The 23,211-nt window shown below is 35.5% G+C and overlaps 1 protein-coding gene across 1 annotated transcript; it reads left to right on the top strand.

Annotated features, from left to right (window-relative positions):
* LOC123866555 (elongation of very long chain fatty acids protein 7-like) lies at window positions 1–23,211 on the top strand. The gene is made up of 7 exons (XM_045908196.1): window positions 1–183; window positions 10,109–10,177; window positions 10,555–10,742; window positions 11,796–11,873; window positions 18,238–18,327; window positions 18,571–18,780; window positions 19,751–23,211. Exons 2-7 carry the CDS (start codon window positions 10,123–10,125, stop codon window positions 20,210–20,212), a joined length of 1,083 nt encoding a protein of 360 aa, XP_045764152.1. The 5' UTR covers window positions 1–183; window positions 10,109–10,122; the 3' UTR covers window positions 20,213–23,211.

Here is a 23,211-nt window from a genome sequence, read left to right as displayed (position 1 = left end):
GCTACGGATCGCGTGTTCCGTCTACCACGGGCGGTCGATAGTTGCGCAGTGCTCATTCAACCCTCTTGCAGTGTGGTACATTGCATACCGTTCTAACACCGTAAGTGTTTCGTGTTTTGTCGATACTTTTTCCGGGTTAACCCTAAGGTTCAACCCCTTTGGAAGTGCACGCCAATGCCTATAGTAAGTATCAATGTCATTATTTTTTTTTTTACAAAATATTACAATTAGAATCATTGATTGGTAATAAAGAATAATTTTTATTAAAAACAAGTCTTTTCATTTGTTTTGAGAGTGAGACTCTATTTTTGAACTAAAACTGAAAACTGAAAGAAAGGTACACCGATTTCGAGCGATATTTTCTTTCAGGAAAGTTTATGTAACTGACTAAAGCAACTTTTTTTACTTTCTTTCTAATTTAACTGTTTGGATTTCAGCAGGTTTATTTAAACTGAAAAACTGTAAAAGTTGTTCTCAAAAGCTTCTGTGTTCTTTCAGAAAAGCTACTGAACTCTTTATATAACTGTTATGTACAGACGTACAATTTTTAATTTGATTCTTATCGACGTTTTAATAGGTTTTTGGATATCAGTTATATTGTTTGAAAAGAAGCTCTATGAGTTAATCTGAATAGTGATTACACTTAGGATGTTGATATTTTTTCAGGAAATCTGCCACAGTGTTTATGTAACCGTAACATATAACAATAGATGCAACTTTAATGAAATTCTAACCAAACTGTTGATAGCGATGATAGTCTTCTTTACTGAAATTGAAAAGCTTTAGCGAGTTTCTCTGAATAAAGCTTCCAGAGTGGATGTTTTATTTTCAAGAAACTCTTGATGCTTTTATGTAACCCAACAATACTCCTAGCTCAATCTAATTAACCGAAGTGTTGTGGTTGGATTTTATAATTCAGTATATAGTAGTATATTTTGTAAGAAATATAATAGTGTTTCTGAAACTTTAAACCTCTAAAAGTTAGTCTGAAAAGCACTAGTGTTTGGGGCGTTAAATTTTCTTTCATAAAACTGCTGAACTGTTTATGTAATTGTAAACATTAGCAACTTTTTTTTTGCAAACAAACCGCTTTTCTGGTAAAGGAAAACTCTAAAAGTGGATCTATGATGCGATAATTCTCTTTCAGAAAAGCGGTCAGCGTTTATATTACTGCAAAGTTTTGAAAAATTCAATACTGGACAAAGTGTAGTAAAGCAATATTTCTCTTTGACTCTTTTATTAGGGTTCCGTAATCCGTACCCAAAGGACTCTAGTACTAAGACTCCGCTGTCCGTTCGCCTGTCCCCGTCTGTATGTTTGCCAGCGGGCAGAATCTCATAAACCATTATAGATAGAGAAGTATGTACCTACATTTGTTTTGCCGCTACAAAAATAAATTATAATTTTTTTGAAAATGCCCCACAAGCAATTTAATAAAATCTAGTTAGGTCTATATTTGGTACCTATTTGGGCTTAAAATATGTGTGTTTGTATGTTTTTTAGGAATTACACCCCCCGTGGGTGTTGAATAGGAGATGGAAATTTGTATGAAAGTTTGCCATTTTTCAAGTTATATCTATAAAAATTGCTATAGTGTGCTTTCGAGCAAAATGAAGAAATATGTAAGTATTTCAAGGTTTTTTTGGAAATTGTACCCCTCACCAATTTTCGAAAATTCTACTCGACTGAAGCCGGGACGGTTCATAAGCTAGTATCATAATATTACCTATTATAATTATATGATAACTAGCATCAGCTAATATTTTTTTGACCTAGGCGTCATCCTTAATGCAAGTAAACAACTGAGCAAAAAAGCAATTTATGAATTTCCACTAAAAGCAAGATAAGCTTACGAATTTGTGGCTTTGTTTAAAACTTTATGTAGAGTTTAATGACCTCAGCGGCGTAGGATTTCAGTACTTTGCCTTAGGTACAGGAAAAGTAACTGTTTCATTTTCTGGTTGGAACATTAAAAAAATATATACTTTTAACACGACGCGACGCCCAAGGAATATTTTTCAGGGCTAATGTATCGTATTTGAGTTGGCGGCTGAATAGCGCAATTTTCAAATGTGTTTTTTTTTTAAATTTTCAGTTGGTTTTTTGGCAGGGCAGTGTGTTTTTTGGGTTCCGTACCGCAAAAGGAAAAACAGAACCCGTCTAGGATCACTTTGTTGTCTGCCTGTCTATCCGTCTGTCGTGTCTGTCAAGAAAATCTATAGGGTACTTCCCGTTGACCTAGAATCATGAAATTTGGCAGGTCTTGTAGCTCAAGTAAAAGAAAAAACCTGAAAACCGTGAATTTTCGGTTACATCACAAAAAAAAATGTGTTCATAAACAAATAATAAACTAGTATTTTCTGTTTCAAAGTAAGATAACTATACCAAGTGGGGTATCATATGAAGGGGGCTTTACCTGTACATTCTAAAACAGATTTTTATTTAGTTTTTATGCAGAATAGTTCTTGACTTATCATGCAAAAAAAATGTCGGAAAAATACCCGAGTACGGAACCCTCGGAGCGCGAGTCTGACTCGTACTTGGCCGGTTTTTCATTTTTAGTTTACGTCTTTTTAAAGATTTTAGGAAGGGTTTCGGCCATGGCACGTTACCATCCTATCGGCAAAGCTATACCGTACCCAACGTAGATTAATAAGATTTTTTAAATTCGCAAAAGCCAATTACCATTCGAGAGCGCGATGTGCGGAACAACACGATTGCCGACAGCCCCACAATTCGCAATATCACAAACCATTAGCCGAATCCCAAGCAGTGGAGCCGTACCATAACTGCAAAGTGCAAGGTAGAATAACTAAACGAATAGGTAAACGTTTTCAAAATAAAAGACCAGTGTTGGCGCAGTGCGGTATACGCGATGTTTCTTCGAACTCTATTCCATTTGCAGCAGGTGACCTCGACCTTTGCCAACTTGCGAACGCTGATTTTATTTTTATAATTAATAGGAAGCTATTAAAATCTCCTTTGCTTTAAAAAAAAGAAAATTAGCCAAGTTTATCGTTATATTCCCCTGTCCCCTCCAATTAAGCGTAAAGCTTGCGCTAGGAGTAGGTGCGACAATAGTGCAACGGGTGGGGTTTGAACCGGCGACCTTTCAGCTACCGAGGCTATAAACATAACAAATATATAAGTGTAAATTAAAAATGTATAACACCCCCGACAAGTGAAGGTTACAGTAACTAGAAAAGATCTGATAACTTTCAAACGGCTCGATCAAGCCACCTTTCAAACAAAAAAAAACTAAATTAAAATCGGTTCATTAGTTTAGGATGCCACAGACAGGACAGATACACAGATTACTTATAACACCCCTCTTTTTGGGTTAGGGGTTAAAAATAGGGGTTTGAAATTTGTGTAGTCCACGTGGACGAAGTCGCGCGTATTTAAGCTAGATAATTGGTATTTTTAACCGACTTCAAAAAAGGAGGAGGTTCTCAATTCATCGGAATCTTTTTATTAATGTCTGCAATTTTTTTTATCTTTTAAATCAGTTTAGAAAAACTAAAGTACCAAGGTGCTCGCACGCTTCTACTTCTGCTTCGCAGAACGATTCTGTATCGCTACTGTCGCGGATTCTGAATATCGTTCAAGATACGCACGGGACGGTTGATATTGCTACAAAACAACCAAGCACGAGTCGGATTCGCACACGATGGGTTCCGTACCACCGTACAAGATATAACACTTTTTTCATGATTAGGTATATTTCAATGGGAAGTAGGTACCCTATAGGTCTTGATTTCCATTTTTTGACAGACACGGCAGACAGACAGACAACAAAGTGATCCTATAAGGGCTTCTTTTTCTTTTTGAGATGGGGAACCCTAAAAGGCAGAGAAAGTCGAGTAACTTCTTATGTTTCAGGTAAAATCGAAGGTTGTGATAAATTATTACCGAGTAAAGTTTTGATGCTATTTCCGTTATTTGACAGCTATAAATGCTGATAGGCTAAGAGTTTGTGAATGATTTGATTCAAGTAATTTATACCTACATATTACATATCCATATTACATAATAAATACCCATATGCTTGATTAAGCACATCGGTTTATTCTGTTTATCCACCATCTTGCACGTACCATATCGTGCTGCAACAAAGTCAAAGTCAAATCATGTATTCTTTTTCTTTTCTTTTTTTTCTTTTAAAAAAAAAAAAAGAATATTAGCCATGCTAAATGACTAATATTCCCCTTTCCTCTCCAACTAAGCGTCAACAGCAGCGTCAAAAGAGGTAACATTATAGATACGCTCTTTGAATGTCATTTGTTGTATTTGTAACATAACTAATGGTGACTTAAACTTAAAACTAGATCTACGAGGGTTACAAACGCGCCCAGGTTTGAGCAGAGTCCACAAAAACTCAGCCTACAACTTTGTTTATTTTATTTTACAATTTCAAGGCTTGTGCTTGACGAAATCATGCTTACTGGAAAACAATGATAAGGTTACACAGGTTAATGACAAATATACAACGTAGGTTCACGCTTTTCAACTCAACGTGCATTAAATATATTTGTGCCCTAATAAAGTACAAAAGCGACACAGTCTAGCACATAGATATGTCTAGCATGAATTACAAATATGGTAAAACAGCAAAGGCCTAATACAGTTAAATCAAAAATCTTTCAAGTATATTAAATATTGTGATGTTTATAGTTGATCTTGTTCTTAGTAAGTAGAAAAAAATACCTAGAAAACAGCTCATTATCATTTACTTTAAAAAGAAAACACACTCCAGGAAGATATTTATGTCCAGGCGTTAATTATACTTGCAGGTAAGTGATGAAGCAGCCTAAGGTGAAAAACACTTGCTTACTGAAGATGATTATTCACTCTTGATTTTTTTTTAATAAAAATAGCGGGAAAACTAGCAGACGGATCACCTCATGTTAAGTGATTACCGCCACCCATGAACATTTGCAGCATTAGAGGAACCCCCGGTGCGTTGCCGGCCTATCAGGATTTTATTGGTCTGCCCTTTGAATAACCCCATGTTGTAATCTGTAATGTGCGTCGGTGGTAAAAGGTTGATTTGAAGGTACTCAATGGATAGAAAAAACGGATGTTATATTGATAGTTGTAATAAATGCCAAAGAATATATTTCATAAGCTCTCAGTCTAAGAAGAAGGTTCTAATAAATTAGGGGTTTATTTTTGTATCACTCGAAATCGATCAAACTTTATTACACGATAGTATTTATAAAATAGATAAGTTCTAGATGGTATTTATGGTAGTACCACCTATTGTAATTGTAAAACTTGTATTTGCAATAAATAAAGTATGATTATGAAAAAAATACAAATTATAAAATGGACAAGTACTAGAAAATGACCGCGACTTCATCCACGTGGATATAGGTTTTTAAAAATCCCGCAGAATATCTATGGTTTTCCGGGACAAAAACTAGTCGATTTCAGAGCATAAGCTATCTCCACTCCAAAATTCAGCCAAATGGGTTGGGTCATTGTGACGTGAAGAAGTACTAGTAACAAACATCCAAATATCCTAACTTTTACAATTATTATACTAGATGAGCATGCGACTTCTTCGCGTGGATATAGGTTTTCAAAATCTCGTGATAACTCTATGCTTTTACAGGTAAAAAGTAGCCTATGTGTTAATACAGGGTCTAATCTATCTCTATTCCAAATTTCAACCAAATCTATCTAGTAGTTTTTATAAGATATATGAATATATTTTATAAGATAATAGTTGCATCAAAGATAACATCAAGTTATATTATTATGTAAAATGCAAAGCGTAGCCAACTAAATCAATTTGCATTCAAAATATACACTCACTACATTTCACTTACAATAGTCTTTCAAGTTACCGTCTGCCTTATAAACCCTGGACAAATTGCATCAATTAATTAACCACAAGGATAATCGTGTTAGTAGGCCTCACTTCTATACAATATTCTATACATTTCGTAACAATAATCTAAATACAATAAAGTGTGACCGGACCTCAGACCTTAGCAAATCGTGACCCAAAACTTATCTCTTGACATAGTACGAACGTTATACTTGAAGCCTGTACAATGACAACTTTATTACTCATTTCAAAACTTCAACTTTCAACCTTATCTTCTAGTCAATAAAACATATTTTTAAACGACGCTTATCCTTTCAGCCAACAGCTACTTATTTCAAAATGGTAGAAACTGCATCAAAGGAAGCTAAACTTTATTATACTTGTAAATAAGGTAGTATTTCAAATGTAGATGTGTGCTTTTAAGCTCGGCATAGGAGGTTGCAAGTGCAATTTTATGCGTTTTGTTACGCGTTGGAAATGACCTCTCAATCAAATGTATTATAAATCATGATGAATGACATTGGCAGTGAAATACGTGGTATTGGAATATAATAGTTTGTTTAACGGTTCACGGCCCAGCTTTTGCAAGTGGCAGGTTAGACAAGTTTATGTATTGGTACCAAATCTGCTAACAAGTCTTGCCACTTCAGCTCCGCAAGCCGTTGAGCTATAGCTCAATATAGCCGTATAGCTATATCGGTCACTCTGGTTCTCCCACAAATATTCTCATTTCTGATTTGATTACGTAGAGAAATTACTCAAAACCGGTATCCTTTCGGAATGAGAAGGGTTTAGGTAGTCTACCACGCTGACCCAGTACGGATTGGCAGACTTCACACACCTTCGAGAATATTATGGAAAACTCGCAGGCATGCAGGTTTCCTCACGATGTTTTTCTTCAACGTTAAAATAAGTGATCAAAACGCACATAGCTCCGAAAAGTTAGAGGTGCGTGGCCAGGATTGTACCCCCGACCTCCCAAATCGAGTCCTTAGCCGAAACTCAAAGATATTGAACTATTATTAGTATGACTAATTACCTACTTCCTTTAAAACCGTTGACCTAGTTTGTTTCTTAAGTTTATTGTATGAATGTGCGTGACCATTTTTTCCGATGTAGTAAAAAAGCTATTTGGAATGGAAAACATTTCTTTCTAAGTAAAACAATAGGATAAAAGTTTTGCCTGCTCGATACAAATTGTAGTTCAATACTCAATACATGTTTAGTTCGCAACTTATTTGGGCATCAAGTCATTTTTCAGAAAAAAGCATTCATAATTTAAAACAAGAGACACAAAGTTAGAAAGCCATTAGATTGTTCTTGACTTATTGCTTTCCTTTAAGAGTTAAGAGGTACCTAATCATCATCATCTCAACCAATCGACGACCCACTACTGAACACGGCTCTACTCTCGAATGAGGTTTAGAGGCATACTTAGTTGAACACGCTGCAGTGGCCAAGTGCAGATTGGACTTGGCCACTGCAGCGTGATTTCCTCACGATATTTTCCTTCACTGTTAAAACAAGTGAAAATTGCTTATTTTACCTATTACATTTTTATTTATATAAGTAATTAATTTAATAATTAACTGAAAATTAGTGTACCAATTTCAAGGTACACAACTTTTCAGTTAACTACTAAACTCCTTGATATTTGTTTATCCATAATTTTTTTGCTACAGGCTCTTATGTTATCAGAATTATAATTTTGACTATTTCGATTTGACTAACTCTATCAATTTCAATAGTTTGTAGTCGCTGTTTGTAGTGTTATTTGTATAAGTGATTTGTTAGAATAGGTAAATTGTTATAATCCTTATTCGTAGCATGACTGAAAGGCATCCACTACAAAAATTACATAAAATATTTTTATCATAAAAATGAAAGTGAATTAAACATTTTGCGCTGGTATGTGACATAATAACAAAGTACCTACGCAACTGATCTAAGCGAAAACTCTATTTTTAACCGACTTCATTATGTACCTACCTACTACTTTGAAAATTACTAAGGGACATTGACTTCTTGCATGTAATTTAATCCTAAAAGTGGTCTTCGTGACATGAAAATATAGAATCATATTTTTTTTAATATTTAATCCGAGTGGTTGTTGACTTTAGAATGAAAAGGTTTTCGTGACATAAAAATATAAAACAAGTGTAAATTAAAAATTTATAACACCCCCGACAAGTGAAGTTACAGTAACTAGAAAAGACCGAAAAGACCTGATAACTTTCAAACGGCTGAACCGATTTTCTTGGACTATTCCGTGCCTACGATCCAAAGTATCAGAGTTTTCCAAAACATCATTTTCAAATAAATAATTATGTATCAAGGCAACGTCCATCTTGACAGCTTGACATTTGTCAATTGACATAATATTAAGAACCTAACGGTTATGTAACCTTCTTTTCTACAAGAAAACTAGAAAAGAGCTGATAACTCTTAAACGGCTGCAGCAATTTTTTTGGATTATAGCTAAGAACACTCTCGATCAAGCCACCTTTCAAACAAAAAAAACTAAATTAAAATCGGTTCATTCGTTTAGGCGCTACGATGCCACAGACAGATACACAGATACACAGATACACAGATACACAGATACACAGACACACAGATACACAGATACACAGATACACACGTCAAACTTATAACACCCCTCTTTTTGGGTCGGGGGTTAATTAGCAATTAAGTTTACACCCTGAATTAACTAAACTTTTTATTCAAAGAGTATCAAATCAAAGGAACTTTTTAAAACCTAAATCCAGGCGAACAATTCGGGAGCATCATTTCATTCTAAATAAGTTTAACCATAGAGATCGTAGGTATCTGCAGTTTTCACAAGTGTAAATTAAAAATTTAAAACACCCCCGACAAGTGAAGGTTACAGTAACTAGAAAAGAGCTGATAACTTTCAAACAGCTGAACCGATTTTCTTGGACTATTCCGTGACAGATACACAGATACACAGATACACAGACACACAGATACACAGGCCAAACTTATAACACCCCTCTTTTGGGTCGGGGGTTAAAAACTGGGACAGTAGGGCATACCGTCGATTTTGATCTACTTTTGCTTAGAAAAAAATCGAAATAATTTTAGTTTACGAGTAGGTAGGTATCTATGTTGCTTTGGTTGGATACTAGAGGTAATTATCTCTGGCATGCAAAACAATGTAAACTAAACTGTAACGTACATGCACGTACATCTGTTTTACACTGATGCCCTCTTGTTTCACTACACACCTGCGAGAAATTTTTTTTACATTTCTATTTGTGTTCGTGTTCGCCTACCGAGCGACGCAAGGTCTCCAAGTCTATTTTGGTGAATTTTCATTTGTACGTCTGTTCGTTCGTCTGTCAGTGAGCCTGACTTCTAAATGATTGCATAATTTTATAGTTTCTTTGCCACTTTCATTATCATTTCAGCTTGTTAATAGTTTGGTTCTCCTGCGGATCTCCTCATTTCAGATGTTATCCCTCAGGGAAATTCCTAACATACCCCTCTCCATAGTTCGCTGAGCGACTTTAAATTGGTGGACTAGGCGTTTGTCAGTCATTGTCCATATTTCAGCACCATAGGGAGAACTAATATGAGAATCCTGATAATTCTGTGGTTACAGTCATTTAGATTTACATTGTAGTGCAATTCCACAAGCGATAGTATTGCACCCTTGATCTAGTTAACGCGAATGTAGGCGCAGATGAAGCCGTAGAAATTGACCCGCTGTCTTCCACCAACCTGAATGAGGTCGCAGACGGTTAACTATAATCAGAGCTAGTTAACAGGTCGTTTGTGGTTACTTAGCAAAAGGGTTTACATTTTGTTCTACATCTAAATATATAAAAAGAAAAGATAACTGACTGACTGACCTATCAACGCACAGCTGAAGCTACTGGACGGATCGGGCTGAAAAGCATACGTATTATTCGCTAAGAAAGTATTTTTGAAAATTTAACCCCTTAGGTAATAAAATAGGGGTTTAAGATTGGTGTAGTTTACATGGATGAAGTCGCGGGCATAAGCTGCATAAGCATGTCTCCTCTCAGAACGAGAAGGGATTATACCTACATAACCAAAGAATGCCATATTTTATCTATTTACTTTAGAACAATTTTTGGTTAGCTATAGAAACTATTGGGTATTTTATAAACTTCACCTTATGTCAAAAGACGAAAAAAAAAATGTTTGACATGACACGTCTTAATAAACGCGGAAACTTCGCTTTTTAGCGTTTTTTGTATAAAATTCATATCTTTGTTGTTACAGATTGTGGACCAAAAATGAGTTATTTGGAAAAAATGGACCGGTACCTGGACTCATTGAAAATTGGCAAAAGTAAGTATCTGTTAAATAAATGTACTTTCAATTACTTTTCTGTGTTAATCTTCAATCTCAGAAATTACTGTCAGCCGTGGCAATGGCCGTGGTGTATGTACTACGAATTCGATAGTTTGTTTTCGCTCTGAGTGACAAAGATAGATAGATAGAAAAATTGATTGCACACAAAACATGAGATAATCAAGACGAAACACGGACAAAACAAAAATTAAAAACTAAAAACAATTGCTCAGAGCAATCTCCACCAGGCAACCTTTGGTGGAAGAAGAAACTAGGTGTGCTGGATAGTACTAACACGCAATACAAAGAATCTTATTTAGTAGTATAATATATTGTATATTATTATTATTTATAAATGAATAATTTTATTTTAGGCGCGTTAGTGGACTCTTGGTTCATGATGTCGAGTCCCGTGCCCATCATGTTAGTAGTGTTGCTGTACTTGCTCTTCATCAGGATCGGCCCTCGCTTCATGAAGAACCGGCCTCCGCTCCGGATCACCAGGCTGATCAGTTACTACAACGCCTCGCAAGTGGTATTGGCAACTATGATTTGTATTAAGGTAAACCTTTTTGTTCATGATCCATACTTCCTCCGTACTAATATTATGAATGTGAAAGTGTGTCTGTCTCTATGTCTGCTAGGTGCTCACGACCCAAGAGTTTAACCGATTTTGATTAAATTTGGTAAAGAGTTAGCTTACATCCCGGGGACGGACATAATATGCTACTTTTTATCCCGGAATAGCAAAGAGTTCCCACGGGTTTCTTAAAGGTCCATCCGTTTAAACGATTTATATGAAATTTGGTATAGAGGTAACTTGCGACCCGAAAATTGACATAGGCAACTTTTTATCCCGGAAAAGCAGAGAGACGCCACGGATTTAAAAAAAAAACCTAAATCCAAGCAGACGAAGTCGCGAGCATCATCTAGTTCATTAACAAATAATCCGCATAGTCTGTATGGTCACAATTGTGTATTCTACCACAGTGTGGTGTACGATACAAATATTTTCACTCCAGAACTCTCCGTTTTGATTTCTCTACTTCTTTATATATCTTCTTCTCTACTTCTATTTGAATTGTTTATGCTCTGTTCAGATCCAGTCTATCACACTTTGATGCATTTTAAATATTGGATAGAATCAGGCGTTACTTTGCGGAAGTTCATGTTTAGCAAGAAACAGTTAAAATTATTTTGCTATAATCCGCCAACAGAAAAAATCTGTATGGTCAAACATGCAGTTACAAGCTAAGCACCGCTTACCTCCCCAACCAAGCAATAAAGCCAAGTTCCCAAGCAAGCACTGCCACCACCACTCACATGCACCACCACACAAGACTTTTCCACTACTCTCGACGCACGTTTCGCCCCGACACCGGAGCATCCTCAGGAGATGATACAGATTTTTTCTGTTGGCGGATTATAGCAAAATAATTTTAACTGTTTCTTGCTTGATGCATTTTTTTCACAAAAACTTTTCAGTGTTTTATTGTTTATATATAATATAATCTCTCTGAACATGATAGCATTTTCTATATTTATCCAAATAGCATGCATTAAAATGAAATGCATACATGCATTAATTTATTAACAATAACATTTTGTTTTTCAGGTATTTAAGTTGAATCTCTTTCGAGATGGGATACTGTATGCAGGGTGTCGATATCCGTCCAATACTCAAAATCCAATGGTGAGACTACTTTTAAGGCAAGACCTATTTGACTAATCGCAAAAATGCTGTATTTTGAAGTAAATTGTTTATTTTTCTAAAGCATTTACAGCTATTAAATACATGCAATTAAAAACTTCAGTTTGTGAAGATTATAAGGGCCTCTTTGAATTTAGTATACATTATCCCAATATAAAAAAAAAAACAAGTTGAAAACATTGCTGTTCGCAACTTGTTCTGTAAAAATTTTCTTTAACATCTTGATACTTTGAAGCCAACCTCCAGAAAATGATATGTTTAGGTTTAGCAATCAATTCGAACTGTTAGTTTTATACTAAATGTTTTTCATTTCTTAAATAATCTAAAACTAACCAAAAAACTTCCTGTGCTATTTATTTTCTTGCAGGCGCTCTATGGAATTCAGTGTCCACTGGACTGTCATGGCGGAAGGACTGTGCGCGTCATTTCGTCGCAAAATATTATTTAAAATGAATTTAAGCTTATTATTTTTGAATGAAAGTTGTGTTTATAATCGTTGAAAAATAAAATAGGGATTTTTTCATTTCTAAATGAAGCCTGCTTATATACTAAAATTTATTCTAAAGTTACGGTTTTACCAGGTAAATACTCGGAGGTTGTCATAGATTATGATGACAGATAGTAAGTGTTCTAAATAGGTATTATACCTATGTTTTTAGGAGATAGCGCGCCTCGTTTCGGGCGCCGTGTTCCGAAATGGATTTCGTAGTAGTGCAAGTTTGGTGCAAGCCCCACATGACGGAGGGGTATGCGTCAGGCATTTCCTGTGTACAAAAAAAGACCTATATTTCGGATCCATTTTTCATTTACTGACATCATGCACTATTCAAAGACGGGTCTTCAAGCATTGAGGAATTTTGGACGAGAGACATCTCGAAGGTTCCCGAAGGCTGCCTAACTGAGTTAGATTTGTCGGCTAGCTAGCTTTTTTTGAAATTGGACCTACTTAGCTGGATTGTGTGTTAGAGATTTCTTATGAGACCTAAGATTTATATGTACATAATATAACCATCATAAGAAAGCTCAGATTCATGCTGCGGGCAATGGGGAGAGCCTAAAAGTTGGAACGCCATTTCGGCGGCCGTGTTTCCTGCCATATATACCTTAGATACCTGCAAGCCAAGAGTGAATAGGCATCTTCTAGGTAAGCGTGCTCCAACTTGGACCTCATCATTGCTTTCTTTAAAGCATGATTGTCGTCAAGCGCAAGCGCAAAGATTCAGGCGGCGCAAACCCGTAGCATGTGGAAGACCCTATTAAAGACCTATGTTCACTGTGGACGTCTGTCGGTTGATGTTGATGATTATGTCTTTAGTGCAAGTAGTTCAGTAGTTTCAGAGTTTATCGATAACAAACAAACAAACCTTTCCTCTTCATAATATATGTACTTAGTAGCGCAAACTTGGAAAAAATCTCGTGGAAACTCTTTGATTTTCCGAGATAAATGTCATTTTACCTGGCAGCCCTACTCAATTTTATCACTGATAATAATAACTAATTCATAACCGTTAAACCTAAGAGTCAAAATCTCGTTTTTCTAGTCGAGTTCCGTAGGCTCTTTGAACCCACCGCATTATTATCCCAAGAAAACCTACCATTAGATGTAGGAATAATGAAAAGAGGTCACAACCCTCAGCAATAAAGAATACGATGCGGAGAGAGATGTCACTCTCAAGGTCTTTAAATGTATCCATGCAAAAAACCACGTCGACTGGTTGCTCCGTTGCAGCGTGATTGAATATTAAACCAACAAACACACTTTCGCATTTGAAATATGGCCAGTGATTATAAGAAACAGTTTAAAATTTAAATCTCTCTCTGCTCTCCGAGAGACGTTAGGTAAAGTGAACACGAATTATGACACTTCTGTGTTTTTATACAAGCTTAGGTCTCTCAATTTTGTCAATTAATGTCAAATTTCTTTCTCAGATCAAAACCTAGTAAGTGGTTTAAATTCAAGAGAAGTTTAGGAACATACCTTTGAGAACATGGAAAACTTGCAGGTACAGGTTTCCTCACGATGTTTTCCTTCGCCGTTAAAGCAAGTGATATTAAATTGCTTAAAACGCACATAACTGAAAAGTTAGTAGTGCGTGATTCCAGGATCGAATCCCCGACCTTCGATTAGGAGGCGGATGTTCTAACCACTAGGCTATGATAGTTTTTAAATTAAAGGGGTTTAAATATTTTAGTGTGAAGACTGGCCTACACATTTATTCATTACATGTGCATCATTTTCTTTTTTATGGTTCCGTACCTCAAAATGAAAAACGGAGCTCTTAAAGGATCACTTTGTTGTCTGTCCATTTGTCCGTCCGTCCGTCAAGAAAACCTATACAGTACTTCCCATTGATCTAGAATCACGAAATTTGTTCTCGGATTTATTCCTTTACTTGGGCTATGAGAGTTGAGACCTCTCTACCTGCCCATAATTCTAGGTTAACGGGAAATACCCTATCGGTTTCCTTGACAGACACGACAGACGGACAGACGGACAGAAAGACAGACAACAAAGTGATCCTATAAGGGTCCCGTGTTTTCTTTTGAGATATGGAACCCTAAAAACATTATGTAAGTATGCAAAGTATTTCCCTTGCAAACCATATTTAACAGTTGACATGTAGAGGTCATTGACTTTTCCTATCTTACTTTTAAGTTTTAATGCATTATTAAGTATTTACTGTTTTGACATGGTATTTAGATAATGGGTGATATTTATTTTATTTAATCTAATTCCTTTGAAAAACTTAGTAAGGCGCATTAATCTATAAAAAACCTAGCCAGTTCATAGACTTACTATGTTTTAAAATGGTCAAAGCGACTTACTAGCTTTTAATTTTACTTTAATGTGGGTGTCCTTACAATACAACGGGACATACTATGAAAGTTAGGCTTATGACATAAAACGATTTTCGGAAAAATGACATTTACTTTGTTTTGATATGGGGCGGTCGATATAATTAGGTACTAGGGTAAAGGCTCGAGTAAATGAACAGATTGGACGTTTTTACATGTATTAAGAGCTGGAATAAAAAACCGGCTGATATACCTTTTTTAAATATTTTCTTACAAATTCTTACACTTTTTTCAATTTCAATTCCAAAACCGTGTTCCGTTCAAACCGTTCAAAAGTGCGTGTGCGTCCATGTGTGTGTGTGTGAGTGTGTGTGAGTATATACTTGTCTGTATGTTTGTACGAGTGTTTGTGAGTGTGGTATTGCGTTGTATAACCACATGAGTAGCGAACAGAGTCAAAGCTTCATACAAGCGCGCTACGATAGGTACACTACTACAAGCTTGAGGCGCGTGTGTGCGTGAGCACAGGCGCTACGTCGCGTACGGAGAGAAATCGGTTTATACCGGCTCGGCCTGTGCTCAAGCTCAGGGGCTGCAGTACACGTCGCGCGTCGTGTTTTCATTTAATTTAATGTTAATGATAATAATTTAAATAGTGTTTAAAATCTATTTTCTTGAACTGTCATAGATTTTGTTCAAAATCAATATCTGAGGATCCCTAGGATCACAAAATAGGAAATTGTTACCAAAATTTAAAAAAGTCGACGCCATTATGAAATTATTTGTTAATTGACCGATTTCGTTCAAAATCGATATTTAGAGCTCCCTGGGATCACAAAAAAGGAAACTGTTACCAAAATTTAAAAAAGTCGACGCCATTTTGAAATTCTTTGTTAATTGACCGATTTCGTTCAAAATCGATATTTAGAGCTCCCTGGGATTACAAAAAAGGAAACTGTTACCAAAATTAAAAAAAGTCGACGCCATTTTGAAATTCTTTGTTAATTGACCGATTTCGTTCAAAATCGATATTTAGAGCTCCCTGGGATCACAAAATAAGAAACTTTTACCAAAATTTAAAAAAGTCGACGCCATTTTGAAATTCTTTGTTAATTGACCGATTTCGTTCAATATCGATATTTAGAGCTCCCTGGGATCACAAAAAAGGAAACTGTTACCAAAATTAAAAAAGTCGACGCCATTTTGAAATTCTTTGTTAATTGACCGATTTCGTTCAAAATCGATATTTAGAGCTCCCTGGGATCACAAAATAAGAAACGTTTACCAAAATTTAAAAAAGTCGACGCCATTTTGAAATTCTTTGTTAATTGACCGATTTCGTTCAAAATTGATATTTAGAGCTCCCTGGGATCACAAAATAAGAAACTTTTACCAAAATTTAAAAAAGTCGACGCCATTTTGAAATTCTTTTGTTTTATTAGGTTTTGAAACTGTTTCTTACTAATTTGACGTCGCTGATTTCAGATCTACTTTAATTTTTTACACAGCAGCTCTAGTTTTTGAGATACAGGTACCCCCATATTTTGCACTATACTCACACTTTGTATGTTCACACTTTATTAAGATCAGACAAGTAATTTCCAAAATTTATCGAGGTGTTAACATCAAGAAGAACATCTGCAAGTTATTCCAATCATTTTTGTACCATTTGGTGGCAAGTACGTATTAAAGAATGTCGTGCAAGTGTGTCTAACTTTGTAAAACAAGCATACTCGGGCTACTTTGAGAACCCATTAGCAGCTAACAGCAAGGCCTGGACTCCAAATTTTTATATGTGGAAGCTGTATTTCCTCATTGCGTTTATGAGCAAATAAGAATAGACCCTACTTTTACTACAAAAAAGTCTTATAATTTGGCGCGAACCATCTAAACACCATGATGATTATTATTTCTGCATTGTGAATATAACCAGAAGAAACAGCAAAAAAATTGTTCCAAGCGACTCTATTGTAACTTGCAGTCTACAATTAGAACGATTCTGACTTCTGGCGATAAATCTGTACCTCAGCTCCAACCCAGTACCTCCAATCTACTTCAAGAACTTTCAGAAGGTTGTGACGATGTAGTGACTTTTACATCTCAACTTGACTATTCAATCAAAATGATTTGGACCACTTAATGAGAGATCTTAGATTGTCTAAAAAGCATCAGAACATGTGGCTTCTCGGCTCAAAGGAACAAATCTGATAACATGTGTTACGGTATATTGTTCTCACTACTCTCAAAACATTCAGCAGCTGATGCACTTCCAGCGACTTGGGTGCAACATGGGCATTAAGTTTCATTTTCTCTGTAATCATTTAGACTGTTTTCCAGAAAATTTAGGTGACTTTCAACCTCAGATAACTATACTAAAGGGGATAATATCATATGAAAGGGCTCTATTATACATTCTAAAACAGGTTTTATTTATTATTATTATGTAAAATAGTTTTTGATTTATCGCGCAAAATGTAGAAAAAATATACAATAAGTCAAAAACTGTGAAAATCTGACAATTTTTTTTGAATTCCAAGCCGAAAATATATTTAAGAATTTATTTATTAATACGAATCGAGAGTTTATGCACTAGATAGAGTTCGTTCATTCACTGAAATTCCCAGTTCATTTACTGGCAATTTATCCTTTTGTTAAATAAAATAATTTATAATAATTAATACCACGCATTTTATTTGATTTTTTGATATTTAAATAATTTAAGAGTGTATACCTACTGTGTATAGACACACAAAATATAAAAATTATATATAGAACGATTCTCATATACCTTAATTTTAGGTCAATGTCAGGGTAGTCCTTATTCGTTCATGTACTGGATCTTTTACCCTCCTACGTCAAAATACTAAAAGTCCGCGTAAATTTCGCAGATTGAAATGTCTGCTTGATTAATTGTCAATAGAGGGTCATGACATGTCAAAATTGCTAGTTTGAAGGTGAAATCGTCTATGTCATTCGCAATATCTTTCCTCTTAAATTAAAAAAAAACTATTCTGCTTATCTACTAGGCTACTATAGATTTGTGAAAGCCAAGCCCAATAAAACAATCGCTCCACTTCTGCAGTTCATCTTTTATTAACTTTGGTGGGAAAGGATTTAGCCAAACTAAATCGATTGCATCGGGAAATTTTTACACCCATCCCTCATTATTTCATTTTTTAGTATAACCCTAGTGTAAAGACAGCCTTCTTTTTCTCCCTGCATTGCTCCCTAAACTTTGAGGATCGTGAATCCATTGATATCTCTTTTGCTCTATTTTTCCCTGTTACCGGCCGCATGGATTACATCGCAGATAGGAGTATCTCGTCTCATCGCTTCTCGGTATGACCAACGTCTTAGACTACATCTGTAGGATTTCTCTCCCCCCGATCTTACCAGTATGAGCTTTTCAAAATATATGGCATACCTACTTGCGATATGACCAAAGTACTTGGGGGTCCTCCGCAGGCAGATGTTACATATCCTCATCTTTATTTTTAGTTTAAAGCCTTACTCCTTAACTATTATTCTCTAATTTCTAATTTTGTTACAGTTATTAGACCTAGGCTGGTGGTACTTCTTCGCAAAATTTACGGAACTACTCGACACAGTTTTCTTTGTGCTTCGAAAGAAAGACAAACAGGTAAATTGTACAAGTTAGCTCTTAACCGGAAAAACATCAAGTAGTATTATATAACAGTCGAGTAGGATACAGTCTAAATAAGTGCTCAAAGGTGTGTGAACTGTGAAGTCTGCCAATCCGCACTGGGCCAGCGTGGTAGACTATTGCCTAAACCCTTTTCGTTCTGAGAGGTGACCCGTGCTTAGCAGTGGACTGGCGATGAGTTGATCATGAATACTTATTAAACCTATTTAATCGTTCCAGCTAACATTCCTACACGTCTACCACCATGTCATCATGGCTCTATACTCATGGAGCTATCTGAAGTTCGCGGCAGGTGGAGAGGGCGCCATACTGGCACTGCTGAACTCCGTCGTCCATGTTGTCATGTACACGTATTACTTGCTGTCTGGCTTAGGGCCAAGGTTCCAGAAGTATTTGTGGTGGAAGAAATACGTCACTAAGATGCAACTGGTAAGCTATTAATTTATCATTACTTTGTATGACTCGCGTACTAGTGGGTCGAATCGCTCAAAATAAGGTATTGCTTTATTTTACGAGACCACAAACACTTTAGAGAGAGAACGAATGCGTGCCAGACCTTCTTTAGTTTATAAAAGCTGAAAGTGTCTCTGCGTATTGTCCTCAACACAGGGAGGAACGATCAGTGACTATAAAGTTTGGATGGCTTGGAAGTGGCTTTGGGAGATAACAGGTAATAATGGTGTAAAAAAATATTTCTAGGCTATCGCCTATTATCTCCCAAAGCCACTTGATGTTGATGTCACATCTGGGTATTTCATATATAAGCTCCCATACTTAGCGAGCGTTTTGACATTTCATAAAAAGTGGCTGATTTGACTAGAAGTCATCTCCCTATTATCTATTACACATTCAATTTTCAATATAATGCCGGTCGCTATGAATGTTAATCCATTTATAGTTACTGCAGTTAATTTCAGAAGCCGTACCGCGAAGCGCTATGCCCTAATTCTGATGCCAAAATAGTTCTAATTCAATCACGGCTAGAGATCAACTGAATACTTTGCTGCTTAAATCATAATCAGCTGTTAATCTAATCATTTGATTAAAGTTAATATTAGCTGGTTTCCGCTTAATTAGTCGCGTGGATTTAAGTTTCATAAAAATCCCGTGGAATTTTTGATATTGCGGTAGGCATATGTCCGTCTTTACATTCTATCTGATCTTCAAGATCGGTGCAGTAGCTAGTTTGAATAGGTAACAAGCAAATAGACACACTTTCACGTTTATAAACTTCTTTTGAATTTAGAATCCTAGGTTTATCCAACTCATATCATCGTAACCTATAGTTTTATGTAAAAGGAGAAACTGGAGAAAAGACAATATAGACTGGAGAAAAGACTGTATCCACTAAGATTATATTAGTTTTCTCAATAATGATGTACCAATTTTTTTTTTTCAGATGCAATTCGCTTTGATGCTCTCATATTGCGCCTGGACCCACTACACGCCGCGATGCCAATATGCTGCTGGATTCACCTACTTTATCTCCATAAACGTAACCATATTCCTTCTTCTCTTCCTAAACTTCTACTCCAAAAACTACAAGAACAGAAAGGAAGCCAAAAAAGAAAATGAACCCTCCCAAAACGGTTTCTCCAACTCTGTTAATCATAAATCAAATGGAGTGTCCGACTCTAACAACCATAACCACAAAGCAAATGGAGTATCAGAGAAATGTGAGAAAAAAGAAACCGTAACATGCCATGAAACTAATGGTAAAACGAATATAGAAGAAATACCGTGCGAAGTTAACAAAGCTTGCGGTGATTATATCAAAGATGGCAAAGTCTTCCTAACAAGGCGTACTGCTAAAGCCGCCTATGGACCAGAGTATGACTTTGATAGCATAGTAAAGAAATGATTCTCCTAAATGCAATAATTAGATTGTTCTTTTGAGACTGATGTTTGTGATGATGATGAAGGATATTCTATAGTAGCCTAAATTAGAAAATAAAGAGAATTTATTTCTAAGTACTCCAGCGTGAGATTGTGAGGGCGATCAATGAAGTGAAAATTTAAACCATTAAGATAGAGTTTGGTGTTAAAACTTTTGGTATTCCTACATTTAAAAGAAAAAAAAAACTATTGAAAATACACATTTTGGAATTAAAGTCGTACATACTCTGATACAAATTTTGCTATTAAATAAATACTGTCAAAGTAAAAAAGAAAGTAAAGTTTACGAATCCCCGTATTTACCTCATGCTTGATCATAATATTCTGTTTATCAGTTCATTTTGCGATAGTTCTTTTGGAATTTTTGAAACATATATTAACTTTTTATCCTCTAAGAGTCTATATAGACGGACTGCAAAATGGTAGTTTTATTGCAGTTGACAGAACTGTATCGCAACAGCCGACTGGCTGCGTAGTAGCGCGCAGTCGACGTGCAGTTGTACTGGCTTACAATGTGATGCCTGTGATTATAGGTATGTGGAATTCGCGCAGTCCATTCTGTCATCGGCAGTTACGATGCAGTTCTGTCAACTGCACAATAACCGCATACAAACTGCAATTTAGGACTCGGCCTGCAATCCAAATGCGGACCGTCTATTCTAGCATTAAACTTGAAGTCACTGTTATTTTGACTTTCTCTATTTCTATAGTTTCAGTTTTCAATTCAGTGTCCACTTCCATAATCTCACCCTGTATATTAAGATTAGGGCTGCAATAATTAGGCGCTTGGGTAATTTTAAAATTATCATAACATGGCGAGTGGTACTTTATTGTTGAATTGTAAATAGGACATGTAAAGTGCGGTTTACAAAGAAGAGGCAAGGCTGCAGATTTTCAGCATTTCACTAATATAGATAGCAAATAATAATTCATACAAATATAATTCGAAAAAATAGGATTTTTTTCAGCATAGCATCCAAAAGAATGTAAATCAAACAGTTGGTACACAAAATTTAACCATTGGTTTACATCAAAACACAAATTGTCATACTTGTTTTTCGACAAAAACTGTAAAAAAACTTGTCAAAATATTATTGACTTGCGTTGCCATTTGCTCATATTATTATTATCTCCTTTTTGTGTAAACGTGTACAAGTATTTCACAAATTTTGTGGCCTATTTACTCTTACAAATTGTTTTTTATAGAAACAAAAAATGTCTACAATGTGCCACTATATGTAGAATACAATACGATGTATCTTGGCTAACACCTGTGACAAGCTCATGTTCTTTTGCCATTTCCTTACCAGTTCCGAATTCTGTGACCACGACCGAGCCTTCGCCTCTTTAGTATAAATCGCACGTAAGATAATAATTATAATATAATTATTGGATAAGTTTGATTAATTTGCGACCATGCTAAAGCAGGGTATTAATTTAATTGGCATAGATATATATTGTAGTTTCAAAATCAGCTAATGTAAATTTTTCAAGCAAAATGTTAAGTACGCATCATCCGGGCTGACTTGCAAACTACACAGTTCAAAGTTGTGATGGACCTTTTCTTAGTCATAAAAAAATCATGTGAAAAGCCTTTTTATATGTCACACTAGCTACCTTAGTTTGACTGAAAATTCACGAAGCAAATTCTTTCAAAGTATGAAAATTACGAGTTTTACATTTTAAATAGCGCTTTATTTTCTAAATTTTGTAAGCACATGGTCATCGAACACTCGCATCTTCGTTAGTTAAAAAGAGAAAAACATTCAGTTAAATTGATGTAACAAACGAAAAAAAAAATTCACTGAAAGTGAAATTTTCGCTATGTAGTACAAAAATTCACGTATCTACCGTGAAAAATCACCTGTGAAATATCAGCGCTATGATCATAATTCCGATATTTTTTGATTGTGACTATCACATTGTAGCTGTCATTTTACCGTAATCGACCACCTGTTTGCGTGTCAGCCTAGATGTAGCCTTATAAGACTACTAATAAATTAAAGCTTTAAAAGTTCAAATAATAATTAAAATTAAGTAATGCATTTTAAAAATATTTGTTGATAAAGTCAATACAAACATTTGAAATTAAATATCAAATTCACAACGTGAAGCAATGAGTATTGTACCTAAATGGTTTTGGTGAAAATGACCTCTGTATACATATACGCATTAGATGGTCATTCTGATAAAAATCATGGCCTATGAAGCGATTATTCCCTATAGTTCTGTTGACCAGAACTACTGGGGTTTTTTTTCTTACTACTACTTTGAATAAAAAACACACTATTGCGCAGAGATTAAATTCTATCCACGGAGAGAAGTTAATATAGGGCTCTTTCTGTTAAGACAAAAAAGTCAGTGGGCGTTAACCATTTTTAGTAACTCTCCGTTCTGTTATTGGTTGCTAACTCAAACTGGTTAACCTCCAAGGACCTTTTGTCCTTGTCATTTGTAAGGGATTACGCAACAGAGAAAGTCCTATAAGTACTAACTTCTCTCCGTGGATAGAATAGTATGGCTATCAAGTTATAAGCGAAAGCGAGTCGCAGCCTGCAAAAAAATTTCTTCAGAATAATCCGTTTAGTGCGTAGTAAACAGAGGTAGTTGTTTTAGTGTAATATACCTACTTAAGTTTAATTGTGTATGCATGAAAATTAATTACTGTACTTCTTTACTTATAAACAAGACATAAAAATTAAAGTCAGTTTGGAAAAACCGCCAATAAAACAATTTTACAGGGCGTAACAAAAGAAAATGTTTTGATTTCCATAAACCATTTATGTCTATAAAATAGAGATTTATATAGGTTTAAGCTCCGTCCAGAAGGACAGACGAATAGTTGAGTTTATTGTTCTGGACTTGGATTTGCATTGGATCAAAGTTAGTAATGCCAGTTGGTTTTCAACGCAAATATTTTCTTATTTTAATGACACAATAATTGTGTATATCCATACTATTATA

This window comes from Maniola jurtina, chromosome 7 (genome assembly GCF_905333055.1).
Source record: "Maniola jurtina chromosome 7, ilManJurt1.1, whole genome shotgun sequence".
Lineage (NCBI taxonomy): Eukaryota > Metazoa > Arthropoda > Insecta > Lepidoptera > Nymphalidae > Maniola > Maniola jurtina.
Note: the sequence above shows the minus strand (reverse complement) of the source record. Positions and strands in the feature narration are given on the sequence as shown.

Coding starts and splice junctions, on each gene's coding strand:
- LOC123866555 (XM_045908196.1), top strand. CDS start 10,123: ATGAGTTATTTGGAAAAAATGGACCGGTACCTGGACTCATTGAAAATT. Junction 10,743..11,795: donor CAACTATGATTTGTATTAAG/GTAAACCTTTTT, acceptor TTTGTTTTTCAG/GTATTTAAGTTGAATCTCTT. Junction 18,328..18,570: donor TTCGAAAGAAAGACAAACAG/GTAAATTGTACA, acceptor TAATCGTTCCAG/CTAACATTCCTACACGTCTA.